Raw genomic sequence first — 14,106 nt, 5'->3', positions numbered from 1 at the left:
TAAAGGTTCATGTGTGAAGCCATTTGGATCATAAGAAGTGGGTCTTTCTTGTTTTGGTTGAAGGTTGGGTAGGGGCTGTTTGGTTGTTTTTATTTGGTTCACAACTGTGTGTGAGCTGATTGGGATTACCAGATTTAGCTACCAAGGAGCTGTGGACTGGAAGCTTCTTGTTTAGAGCCAATGAGGGCCTGGGGTGTGGGTCGGGGTATTTAAAAGTAGGTTAGGCCTGAGGACCACAGTCCCTTGGGCCTGGTGTTAATTGTGTGCTATACTTAGGTAGCTTGGGGTTGCCATGATACTGAAGGCTGTGCCACTGGTGTGTCAAATGCCATAACAGGTACCATGGTGGACAGTGTTTGGTGGAGCTCCCAGTTTAAGATAGGTTTGGTAGCAGGAGTGACCTCCACTTCTTAAACAAAATGCCTCTGGGAACTCTACAGACTTAGAGAAACAATAATAATTATGGAACAAGTTTAGGTCTTTTGTTCATAAGGTTGCTATGAGTTGTGCTAGACTCAGTGGCACTTAACAACAACAACAACTATTGTATTAACAGGTCTTCCTTGTATGTGTATGGATAATATAAGATTACTCACAACATTGTACTTCAGGATAGAATTTAAAATTGTCTTTTTAACTATGAATGCAACTCCATTCTTCTCTTTTTTTCATTGTCAATATAGTAGGTCATGTGATTTTTCTGATTAAAAGTGACCAGTCAGTGCTTAACAGGACAGCAAGTAACAAATGTAGGAGAGAAAATAAAGAGATAGGAACTCTTATACATTGCTGGTGGAATTGTACAGTGGTATCGCCACTCTGGAAGACAGCTTGCCATTTCCTCCAAAAACTGAACATAGAAATTCCGTATGACCCAACTGTTCCACTGCTTGGAATACAACCCAAGAAAATGAGAACTGTGGGACAAATGGAGATTTGACACCAATGTTCATAGCAGTGTTATTCACCATCACAAGAACATGGAAATGGCCCAAATATCCAACCACAATAGAATGGATTGAGACATTATGGTACATTCACACAATGGAATACTACGCAGCATGTAGTAGCAATGATTTTGTAAATCACTACCTAACTTGGGAAGGACTGGAGAGAATTATGCTAAGTGAACTAACTCAGTCCCATAAGTACAAATAGTATATATAAGACCATTATTGTAAAAGTAAATAACTAGTAAAGCATGTATGAGGTTCTAAGGGAGGGGGTGAGAGCAGAGGGGTGAGGATGGAGGAGGGGGGTATTCATAGGGCTGCACAATTTGATAGGTAGAGGGAGGAGTGGGTAAGGAAAACGGGAAATATCCATTGTGAAAAACAATGCATAGGAACTTTGTTGAGAAAACCAGCATAAAATGAAAAAAAACTATTTTTAAAAAGTGACCAATGCCAGTCCATCTCATCTCATTAACACCTAGAATGTCACTCTTCATGTGTTCTATTTAATTTTTACAAACTCTATTTTTTTTCTATGTTCATGTTTCATACATCCCAGGCTCCAATTATTAAAGGATGTTTACAGCTGTTTCTCCTCATTTTTATTAACTTCCAGTTTGGCTCTACATCTAATACTATAGCTACCTGTGTTCCTTTGTTGTTTATAAGGTATTCAAAGGTCTGCTGTTTCAGAAATGGATGGCCAAGCTTGCATCCTAGTCTGTCTTAATCTAGAAACACTGCTGAAATCTGTCCACTGTTGGTGACTAATCTTGCATTTGACACACTGGTGGCATAGCTTGCAGAATCACAACAATACGCCAGTTACTCTAGTACAGCAAACTGATAGACAAGTGCTACATTAATAAAAACAAATGATAAATAATCAAGCATATTCACTGAACTATACTTTGGACATGTTGTAAGGAGAGACTGGTCCTTCGAAAAGGACATCATGCTTGGGAAGGTGGAGGGACAGTGCAGGAGGCAAAGTCCCTCTATGAGGTGGATTGATCCAGCAACTGGGGTAATCAGGATGGGAGTGTCAGCGACAGTGCGATTGGCACAGGACAAAGCAGAGTTTACAACTGTTGTACATAGGGTCGCTATGAGTCGCAAGGGACTAAACGCCACATAACAACAACAACAACATATTCATAGAAACTATAAAGTGCTTTTTTGTTGTTGTTGTGTACAGTAGAGTCAGAACCAACCTGTAGCTGACACTCTTGAGGCTTTTCAGAGGCAGTTAATCTCATGGGAAGAGATTGCCCATCCTTCCATGGAGCATCTGGTGGATTCGAACCACATGCCTTCAGTATTTCAGTGCAGCTTCTTGCCACTAGGCCATGAGTGCTCCCTATAAAGTACTTAGCAACATTAAAATCATTCCCAAAATACAACAAACTGACAGATGAGTGCTGTACCTCTAACAGCAGATCAGACATATGAATATAGTACACAGCCCAGCTGAGTTGTATGGTAATGTGGGAGGATGGTATTCTGGGTGAGTGCTAGAGGCTTCTGGCTGAGGCACATGGTTGGCGCAGTGGAGTATTGTCTGAGATGAGGGTATTAAGGTCATGACAATGGCTTGGCTGCGTCTTTGCTGCCATGTCGATGTTCCATAAAAGGATGGGTAGGATCTAAATGTCCGTTGTCTTTGTGCCAATCCCTGCTTTAGGTCCAGGGATCAAGCAAGACCTGGGTGGTGTCAAAACAGTTGTCTTCTGAGTGCCAATCCCTGCTTTAGGTCCAGGATCTAAGCATAGGACATTGTTGTTCTTGATTGCCTTCGAGTGGAGCACAACTCATAGCGACCCTATGAACAAAAGGATTGAATCCCCTCTACAACCATCGACATTTATCAAGGTTCATAGTTTCCAGAGGCATGTTGTTTAGGAAGTGGATGCCACTCCTGCTTCCAAACCTGTCATAGAATGTTATTGGTTGAGTCACCTGTGATGCATAGCAACCCTATGTACAAGCTCTGAACCCTTCCCTGTCCTGAGCTGTTTTACTAATTCTGACACACAAACTCCCATTGTCCCAGTCACTGTATGAATCCATTTCATCTGGGGTCTTCCTCTCTTGCACTGTCTGTCCACCTTTCTGAGTATGATGTTCTTCTCCAAGGACTGGTCTCTCCTGGCCACGTGACCAAAGTAAGTGAGGCGGAGCTTAAAAATCCTAGCTTCCGGGGAGCTCTGGTGGCCTAGTGGTAAGGAGCTGCAACTACAATCCCAGAGGCTCACTGTTCGAATCCACCAGATGCTCTGCCGGGGAAGGAAGGACAATCTCCTCCTGTACCAGTCAGATCTGATTTGATGGTACACTCACACAAAAATAATAAAATAAAAAATTAAAAAAAAAATCCTAGCTTCCAAGGATAGACTTGGTTTCACCCTCTCCAGGACAGACCAACTTGTTTTCGTGGCAGTCCATGGTATGTTCAAGACTCTTCTCCAGCATCACAACTATCTATTCTTCTTTGGTCATCCTTAGTTACTATTCAACTCTTTGAAGCCTAACAAGTAATTGAGAAGACCATGGCCTGGATTAGGCACACCTTTGTATGCAGACTGACATCATTGCTCTTTAGCAATTTGGAAAGGTCCATGACAGAAGATGTTCCCAATGAAATTCATCTTTTGATTTCATGACTGCTGCTATTAAGAGTGTTGATTGTGGGTCTGAGCAAAGTGAGTCTGCTAAAAACCTCAATTTCTTCTCCATCTATCATGGTACTGCCAATTGGCCCAGGGGTTAGAATCTTTGTCTTCTTGATGTTAAGCTTCAGTCCATATTGAAGGCTTCAATCCTTGACCTTTTGCAGCAGGTGCTTCAGGTCTTCTTCAGTATGAAGTAGTGGAAAAGATCATGGCTTGTACCAGGTGCACCTTAGTCTTTAAACTAACATCCTTACTCTTTAGAACTTTGAAGAGGTCCTTAAGAGCAGATTTCCCCAATGCAACACCTCTTTTGGTTTCTTGATTGCTGTAACTATGGATGTTGATTGTGGATCCAAGTAATATAAAATAATTGACAATTTCAAACTGTTCTGCAACTTTCATAATATTCCCCCTATTGATTGGTCCAGTGGTAAGAATTTCTGTTTTCCTGATCTTGAGATGTAAACCATACTGAAGGATGTAGTCCTTGATCTTCTGCAGCAAGTGTTTCAAGTCCTTTTCAATTTCTGCAAGCAAGGTTGTATCATTTGTTTAACACAAGGTGGTGTTGACTCTTCCTCCAATTCTTATGTCTAATTCTTCATATAGTCCAGCTTCACAAATGATTTGTTCAGCATATAGATTGAATAGATATGGAGAAAGGATACAACCCAGATGCACACTTCTGATTTTAAACTATGTAGTGTTCACTTATTCTACTCAAGCAAAAGCCTGTTGGTCTATGTATAGGTTTCTCATGAGCACAATTAATGTTCTGGGATTCACATTCTTCTCAATGTTATTTGTAATTTGTTATAATCTGCACAGCCAAATACCTTTATATAGTCAATAAAACACAAATAAACACCTTTCTGGTATTCTCTGCTTTCAGCCAAAGATTATCTGACATCAACATTGATATCCCTTGTTCCACAATCTCTTCTAATCCAGCTTGAATTTCTTGCAGCTCCCTGCCAAAACACTAATTCTAGTTGTTTTTAAATAAGCTTCAATAAGATTATACTTGTATGTGAAATTAATATGATATTGTTTGATAATTTTGGTAGTCTGTTAGCTCACTGTTTTGGGAAATGGGGACAAATATTGATCTCTTTTAGTCAGTTGGCCAGGTCTTGCAAATTTCTTGGCATAGACTAGTAAGCATGTCTGGCTGCATCTGTTTGTTGAAACATGTCAATTCATATTCTATAAGTTTGGGGGGGCTTGATTTTTTTTTTTGCCCTGTGCCTTCAGTTTAGCTTGGACTTCTTCCTTCATCACCATTGGTTCTTGATCAAATTTTCTGAAATGCTTCCATGTCAACCAATTTTTTTTTATATCTTTGCCATAAACTACAGAACAATATCATTGATTTCACATGCAAGCAAGATTCTACTGAAGATTATCCAAAAACGACTGAAACAGTACATCAGCAGAGAACTGCCAGAAGTCCAGGCTGGGTTTAGAAGGGGTCGTGGTACTAGGGATATTGTAGCTGATGTTAGATGGATCTTAGCTGAAAGCAGAGAATACCAGAAGAATGTCTATCTGTGTTTCATTGATTATGCAAAGGCATTTGACTGCGTGGATCATAACAAACTGTGGCTGACTCTGAGAAGAATGGGAATCCCAGAACATTTAATCGTGCTAATGCGAAACCTATACTTGGACCAAGAGGCAGGAGTCAGAACAGAGCAGGGCAACACTGAATGGTTCAAAATTGGGAAGGGTGTACGTCAGGGATGTGTCCTGTCTCCATACCTTTTCAACCTGTATGCAGAGCAGATTATCCGAGAGGCGGGGCTCTATGAGGAGAGGCGTGGCGTTAGGATTGGTGGACGATCTATCAACAATCTGCGTTATGCAGATGACACAACCCTGCTCGCTGAAACTGAGGGAGGACCTCATGCACTTACTGCAGAGGGTCAAAAACTGCAGCCTTCAATATGGACTGAGGCTCAATGTCAAGACAAAAATTCTCACCACTGGGCCAATCGGTAACATCGGGATGGATGGCGAAGAGATTGAGATTGTTCACAGCTTCAGTTTGCTCGGGTCCACAGTCAACACTCTTGGCACCAGTAGCCAGGAAATCAAAAAACGTATTGCGATGGGAAAGTCTGTGGTTAGGGACCTCTCCAAAATACTCAAGAGCAACAGTGTCTCTCTGGAGACTAAGGTCAGCCTGATACAGGCCATGGTTTTTGCAATCACTTTTTATGCATCAGAGTTGGACAATGACTAGGGAGGATAGAAGGAGAATTGACGCCTTTGAGCTGTGGTGCTGGAGAAGAGTATTGAATGTACCATGGACTGCCAAGAAAACAAACAGATTCAGCCTAGAGAGGATTAAACCAGGCTGCTCCTTGGAGGCAAGGATTCTGGGGCTTCGTCTGACATACTTTGGACATGTTGTAAGGAGAGACAGGTCTTTAGAGAGGGACATCATGCTGGGTAGAGTAGAGGGACAGCGCAGGAGGGGAAGACCCTCTATGAGGTGGATTGATTCAGTGACTGGGGTACTCGGGATGGGTGTGTCAGAGGCAATGAGATTGGCACAGGATAGAGCACGGTTTAGGGCTGTTGTACATAGGGTTGCTATGAGTCGCAAACGACTTGACGGCACATAACAACAACAACAACATATCCTTGCCATGGTCTTTATAATTATATGCTATGCATTCAGAGAGCTGGACAATGGCTAAGGATGACAGAAGAAGAATTGATGGCTCTGAGTTGTGGTTCTGGAAAAGAGTATTGAACAGGCCATGAACTTCCAAGAGAACAAATAGGTCTATCCTAGAGAGAGTGAAACCAAGTTTCTCCTTGGAGGCAAGGATTTTGAAACTCTGTCTCACATACTTAGGGCACATGGCCAAGAGGGACCAGTCCTTGCAGGACATCATTCTTGGAAGGGCGGAGGGACAATGCAATAAAGGAAGACCTCAGATGAGATAGATTGATACAGTAACTGGGGCAATGGGATTAGGTGTGTCTGAGTCAGTGAGACTGCCTCAGGACCGGGCAGGGTTTGAAACTATTGTACATATGGTTGCTAAGGGTCACAGGCTACAACAACAATAGTGATTCTATGTATTATTCTGTGTTCTTTAGATGCAATATTGGATAATTTAAGATTTTACCCATAGAATCCTTCAGTATTGCAACTCGAGGCTTGGATTTGTTTCTCAATTCTCTCAGAATGGTGCAGGACCCAACAAACCTTTGTGGCAGTTCTACTGTCCTAGAGGGTGGGTGGCTAGGGCTCATACCAATTTGAAGGCAGTTGCTGTTATACGCTGTTGAGTTGCCAATGGCAGTGGGAGGGGGTAATATTCAGATGCTAGGAGATTTCTCATAAAAATATGGATCTCCAAGTTTAGAAAAAAAGAAAAATAAAGAAACTTGTATTTCATATCATTAGCTAAGTCAGTTAGTGAGAAATCAGACTATTATTAAATTCATTCCCTAACAAGTCAGAATCTATAAGCATTTGAGTTGGGGCATCTGCTGTGTGACAGCGTGTCTCCTCCTTCCAAAGCTTAAATTCAGCATTTTCACTTAGTCCTATCTCCTACCTAGTAGTCAGTCTTCGAGGTCTTGGTCTTCCTTTTCCAAGCATAAGGAAATCTCTTCAGAAACTGAGTTAAACCCCTCAACTAATATAAAACTTAGGTGAAGTAATTAACCTGAGAGAAGTTATGTAATACCTTCATCAACATACAAAAAAAATTCAAACTGTGAATAATGAAGAAAACAAATAAAGGAGCTGATTAAGAAATAATAAAATGCATATGAAATAATATAGTCACAATTATATCGTCACCGGGATCTTAATAACACCCTGAGGAAAATAGAGACACAAATGGAGATTTGTACACTAATATTTATAGCAGTGTCATTCACAATAACAAGAAAATAGAAACAGCTCAGATGTCCATCAACAAATGAACAGGTTGAGCAACTGTGGTACATTGACACAATGGAATACTATGCAACACTTAGAAGAAGTGATAGCGAAAAATACTTTAAAACATAAGAGAGGCTGGAGACCATTATGATGAATGAACTAACTCAGTATCATAAGGACAAATATTGCCCAAAGGGCATTATTGTAGAAATAGAAGGATATCTAGTAAGATGTGTACAAAGTTCAAAGGGAAAAGGGAGAGGGAAGGGGAACTGGGGGTGGGGGTAGGATCCATGAGGTCTCTCAGTGTGGTGGGCAGAGAAGGGAGTGAAGGAATTAGGGAAGATTTGATGGGAACCTGAAAAGTTGGAGTAATAGTGGATATAGATCAGTGGTGGTTAATTTTATAAGACACAATGTACAGGAATGATGTATGAAACACAATGATAATGAAGAAATATGTGAAACACAATGTATAGAAATGAAACACAATATATAAAAACTTTGTACACAACCTAACATAAAATATAAATATTGTTGTTAAGTACCATAGAATTGGAACCAAGCCCTAGCTGACCCTCCAGTGGGTTTTCAGAAGCAGTTACTCTCACTGGAGGAGAATGCCCATCCCTCTCCCGTGGAGCAGCAGATGGCCTTGAACTGTGTACCTTCAGATTGCAGCACAGTTTCTTGTCACTAGGCCACCAGACCTCCCTAAAATAAAAATAAATTTTAATTTTTAAAAAAAAATTATGATCACCATTGACACTGGATCTAGTGCCTCTTCTACAATCTCAACACCCTAAACAGTTTATTAAAAATAAAATAATAACGCCATATGGTATTAAACATTTACTATATACAAGGCACTGTGAGAGCAATTACTATCTAAGCAAAGGCTTAGCAAAGTGCAATTGCTGCCCTAGTTGAGATAGGTTAGTGCAGTGGGAGAGCAGAGGACTAAGCCCAGGCAATCTGCTTCTAGAGTGGGGTGTCTAGTGTCTGCGTCTTAGTTTTCTTATTAGATTATGAGAACTTTTAAGTTAGGAAACCAAGTTAATGTTATTTTAATTGGCTGGTTGAATGAATAATTACTGGTGGCAAGAGAAGTAGAGATTTTCCCCACAATCTACAAAGCTATCTGTTTCAGTGTTTTTTTTCTGATTGGTTACCTGGTAAAGAGCTATTCTAGCTCCTCTTGCTTCCAGCACCAATCCCAATAGTACCTACCTTTTGCATAATTTTCTGATTCAGATATCAAAGAGCATCTTGATCTGTACCTAATTCATACCTCAATTATTGAGCTTTTCACACATGTCCACCTCCTACACACTTAGAGTCCTGGTGACTCTATGGTTAAAAAGTTCAGCTGCCAAACAAAAGGTTAAGGTTCAATTCCACCAGTTTCTCCACAGGAGAACAATGTGGCCATCTGCTTCCCTACACATTTACAGTCCTCAAAACCTTAGGGGGCATTTCTACTCTGTCTGATGGGGCACTGTGAGTCAGAATGAGGCAGTTTGGCCTTCTATGTTTGACTGTGAGCTCTTTGAGGATGTTGTTGCTCTGCTGGCATCTAATACTGAATATAATTTAAAATAAAATCAATGAATCATCTCCTCTGGAAACCTGAGCACATATAATTATTGGCAAGTAGTACCTTTTTATTCTTTCAGGCCACCACCTGCCTTTCAGTTCTTCAGACTGTGGTGTTTTGTTTGTTGCTAAGATACTGGAAGCTAGGGCACTGGTATTTCAAAAATCAGCAGGTTCATCCATGGTGGACAGAATTCAATGGACTCACAAAGTCAGGAGGAATAGGAAAGAAATATAAAGAGAAAGACATAACACTAAAGCTAGGTTAACAGTCCAGCACCCCTACACTGTGTCACTAGAGTTCCCTTCTTGTTGCCCAGTATATGCTTAAAGGTAAGTCTGGAATGAAGTGTAGAAAGTGTACAAAAGGATGAAGGGAAGCTCTGGTGGCCTCGTGGTAAAGAGCTACTCTGCTGTACCAAAGGCATGCAGTTTGAATCCACCAGCTGCTCTGCGGGAGAAAGATGGGAATCTCCCCTCATGCAATTACACTGCCTATGAAAATGTGCTGAAGGGTCAGTTGTGAGTTGGTTCTGACTTGACACAACAGCAACAATATAAAGGAGTGATGGAAAGTCCTCCATTTTATATTTATTCCTCTGAACCCATGAAATCAGAAAAAAATAGGAAAGAATAATAAAGAAAGATACACAAGAAATCTCCCGTCTTTTGCGTGTGGCGCTTGCGTGTGGCGCTTGCGTGCTACGCCCCGCCCACCTCGTGCCACACTTCCCTTATATTACTTGTCTTAATCTTGTCCTCTCTGTTGTGTTTCCCTTTTCAGCCAAGCATTGGTCCAGGCAATAGCTAGGCGTGTTTTTGAAGTCATTGTGGATCAGTCTTCTTTTGTACCTAACAAGATGGTGGAAAAGCAGAGAACCAAAGTGTGTGACCCTGAGCTTTCTAAAGAAGAAATCTCTGAGAAGGAGGTGACATCAAGAAAAGCAAACAAAAAGAAGACAGCCCTAGGCAAACATCACTCAAGAAAAGATAGCATCACTGATGCCGGTGAGAAAAACAGCTGTGGCACCTGTGAAGACCCTGGGTCGCTGCTGCAGTTTGACCATAAAGCTAATCGACTGCTGGAAATAACCAGCAGGAAAAATATCCCTCCCTTCAACCAGAAATGTCTCTCTAAACTAATCAAAAAGTTCCAAGATTTTTCTGAAGGCACTTTATCCCGGTTCGATTTTGATGAGAACATTTCTGCTGGTGAAGATGAGCAACCCAACAGTCAAGGACAGAATAAGAAAAAGGGGAATAAGCCTTCAGTGCAAACCCATTTGGGAAAGGAGAAAGGAAACAAATCTTTACATGTAGAGGAAGAGAGTGGAGGCAGTACTCAGAAGAGGAAAAGGAAAAAGAAAAAGAAGAATCGTCTCCAGCCTGAAAATTTGAGCTCAGGGGACAAAGCCATGTCCTCCAACCAGAACGAAAGCAATGAACCAAAGGGAAAGAAGAGGAAAACCCAGAAGGTTCTAAGTGTGGCTGAGACAGAGGCGGAAGCTTCCAGCACCGTGAAGCAGGGTGGCTTGGTGCATGCGCCAACCATGCTGACATGCAACAAAAAGAAACGGCCCAAGAAGAAGATTCTAAGGGTCCGGCAGAAGGTACCAGGATTAGTGGTGCCACCTCCAAAGGACACAGTTCAAAGTGGCCCCAGCAGTGACCACGCTCAGGAACCTTCCACTCACAGTCCCTCAGAAGGTGGCTTCCAGGTTATGAAGAAGAAGCGGAAACTCGGAGCCCTGCCAGTCAACGGCAACAGCCTGTCTGTTCTGGCCTGGTCTCCATCAGGGAAGGAAAGCCTTCAGACCAACCCCAAGGAGAGAAAGGAAACCCACTGCCCCCTAACCCAGAGACTAAAGAAGAGGAAAAAGAAAGGGACACCTGGCAGCCTTGATGTGTGTGACCTTTATGACCTCCCTAACCCAAAGGCCACTGTCTTACGGAAGAGGAAGAGAGAGAAGGAGATGCCACACCTGGTGGAGCACAATGGGGCTTTGGACATGGAAGTCAATCATATTCATGCACTGGGTAATGGTGAAGCATTCAGCCCTTTGAAGAAGAAGCAGAAGGTGAAGGCAGAAAATGATTTTGTGAAGTTTGACACCCCCTTCACACCAAAGCCTTTGTTTTTCAGAAAAGCTAGAAGCACTGGCTCCATCTCCTTTATGAGCCCCACCGTCCAGTTAAATAAGATCCCATCCAGCTCCAAGAAGGTCACCTTTGGGCTGAACAGAAACATGACAGCAGAATTCAGGAAAACAGACAAGAGTATCCTAGTAAGTCCCACAGGCCCATTCCGAGTAGCCTTCAACCCTGAGCTGCGGCCCCTCCATGGCATCCTGAAGACACCCACAAGCTCTCCCTGCAGCACTCCTGTGGCGCCCAAGAAAGTGATGTCCACCCCTCCTCCAAAGAAAAGACCAACTGCCATGGATTTCTTCTGATCTAACATCAGCACTCTTGTTTTTTAAAGACTGCTTTTGTACAGAATGTGTTGTAAATTATACCTTTTAAAATGTGGATCCTTTTTTTATTGTTTTATAATTTCCCATGAACTTTATGTGAAAGTTCCTGACTAAGCTGGCCCCTGTCACCCTCAAACCCCAACCAACAGGGAAGGGCAGCTCAAAACTGCTTGAGCCTAAGCTCTGAGATTCCAGTGCGTGGTACATCTCTGGTTACTCTGAACTTGGGACTCGAGACCAGACTGCTCCCTATGAATGGAGCTCAGGAGAGCACAGTGATCCATAACTTTCAATAAATCAATGCCAGTAAAAAAAAAAAAAAAAGAAAGATACACAAGAAGGCCAAGAAATCATCAAAGTGGAGGTTACAAAATGCTACAACATTACAGGAAACTTGTTTATTTACTCAATAATTATTAAGCATCTATTGTGTCTGGTACAGAAATAAACACAACAGGCAGGATTCTTTTCTTTTGAAATGTAAACATAGTTTGTAGTGAGCTGTACTCTATCATTTCAAAGATCACACCTCTGATGATTCAAATCCACCAATGGTTCTACAAGAGAAAGATGGGCAATCTCTTCCTGTGTACTTTACAGCCTTCAAAACCCAGGCAGAGTCAGCTATGAGTCATTTCTGACTCTGAGGCAATGAGTTTTGAGACTTTGAGGGGAAGAAATAATAAATAAGCAAGAAAGGACATAAAGTTTTTTAAAATATTAACAAATATGACAGAAGGGGAAACACAGAAGATGGATAGAGTGTGCTGGGGGGGCAGAAAAGTACTTTATGGTAGGAGTGCAGAGAAGGCTATCCTGCAAAAGTGCCTTCACACTGAGTGAGACTTGAACAGTGAGATGAAACCAGACATAAGAACGTCTGGAGAGGGGGTTTCCAGGTTAAGGAGGAGAACAGGCTTAGGAGGTAAGGAGTTGTGAGGTCAACTCAAAGGTATGAGGTTCAAATCCACCAGCTGCTCCTCCCAGGCTTCTGAAAACTTGCTGAAGGGTCATCCATGAGTCGGTTCTGACTCAATAGCATATAATAACAACAAGGGTAAAACCACTCTTCAATAATTCTCTACACTTTAAGCCACACAGGTGAAAACCTGAATGTCTTTTAAGCATAAGAGTTAGGTGATATGCTGTGTTGCTTTTCTTTTCAGTAAAGACTTTATTTTAAAGAAACTGTGATCTTTCCTCCCCAATTATAATCAAACATTCAAAACACAGTTTGGGAATGTTAGATATTATTGCATAATTCAAAGTAATAACATTCAAAGACTATATCCTGGCATTGACTAATATGAAGTTAAACTTATTTAAATCGGGTATCTAATGTGTTTTTATGTGCCATTGAGTCACTTGTGTCTCATACTGACTTTATGTACAATAGCTCTGAACTCCTCTCTATCCTGAGTCAGTCTCACTGTCTCCAACGCACCTACACCATTACCTCAGTTATTGTGTCAATCCGTCTTATCCAGGGTCTTGCTCTCCTGTGCTGTCCCTCTATTCTTCCAAACATGATGTTATTCCCCAGGGACTGATCCCTCGTGGCCATATTCCCAAAATATGTGAGACAGAGCTTCTAAACCCTTGCCTCCAAGGAGCAGCCTGGTTTCAACCTCTCTAGGATAAACCTACTTATTCTCTTAGCAGTCCATGGTATATTCAATACTCTTCTCCAGCACAACAACTCAAAGGCACCAATTCTTCTTCTGTCAGCCTTAGTCACACTGTCAGCTCTCTGATACATACCAAGTAATTGTGAAGACCATGGCCTGAATGAGGTGCATCTTAGTCTCTAAACTGACATCATTGCTATTTAGCACTCTGGAAAGGTCCCTGACAGCAGATTTTTCCAAAGCAATTAATATTTTGATTTCCTGACTGCCAGTGCCAAGAGTGTTGATTGTGGACCAAAGCAGCTGAAATTGTTAATATATTAGGACACAAAGCAAGTCTCAACAAATTAAAAACACTGAAATAATACAAAATGTGTTCTTAGACCACAATATCATAAAACTAGAAATTAACAAGAGTAAAGCTTACAAAACCATGTGGAAACTAAATAACAGCCTGCTAGCACGATTTAGTTATAGAAGAAATAGATTATTTCAAAAAATAGAAAAAGAAGGAGCACTCCCAGAGTCATTCTATGAAGGAAACAAAAGCCTAATTTCAAAACCAGGCAGAGATATTACCAAAAAAAGAAAACAACAGATCAATATCTCCCATGAATATTGATGCAATAATCTTTTACAGAATCCTGGCCAATAAAAACAAACAGCACATCAGAAATAATAATTCTTCATAACCAAGTGGGATTCATAACAGGTATGCAAGTATGGTTCAACATAAGGAAAAAATCAACATAATTCATCACATTAACAAAGCAAATAAGAACAATGATCCTAGTCATTGGTGCAGAAAAGGCCTTTGACAAAATCTAACATCACTTTCTGATTAAAGTATTCAGCAAAATAGTAATAGAAGAG

The 14,106-nt window shown here is 41.2% G+C and overlaps 1 protein-coding gene across 1 annotated transcript in view; it reads left to right on the top strand.

Annotated features, from left to right (window-relative positions):
• Positions 1 to 11,584, top strand: part of LOC102877195 (ribosomal RNA processing protein 1 homolog B-like) — a 41,556-nt gene extending 29,972 nt beyond the window's left edge. Inside the window, exon 2 of the mRNA XM_006882111.1 lies at positions 9,916 to 11,584. Coding sequence (XP_006882173.1) covers positions 9,916 to 11,584 — 1,669 coding nt within the window. The remainder of the gene's footprint in view (positions 1 to 9,915) is intronic.
• Positions 11,585 to 14,106: the final 2,522 nt, after the last annotated feature.

This window comes from Elephantulus edwardii, unplaced genomic scaffold (assembly GCF_000299155.1).
Source record: "Elephantulus edwardii isolate Elephantulus edwardi_28Jun2011 unplaced genomic scaffold, EleEdw1.0 scaffold00017, whole genome shotgun sequence".
NCBI lineage: Eukaryota > Metazoa > Chordata > Mammalia > Macroscelidea > Macroscelididae > Elephantulus > Elephantulus edwardii.
Note: the sequence above shows the minus strand (reverse complement) of the source record. Positions and strands in the feature narration are given on the sequence as shown.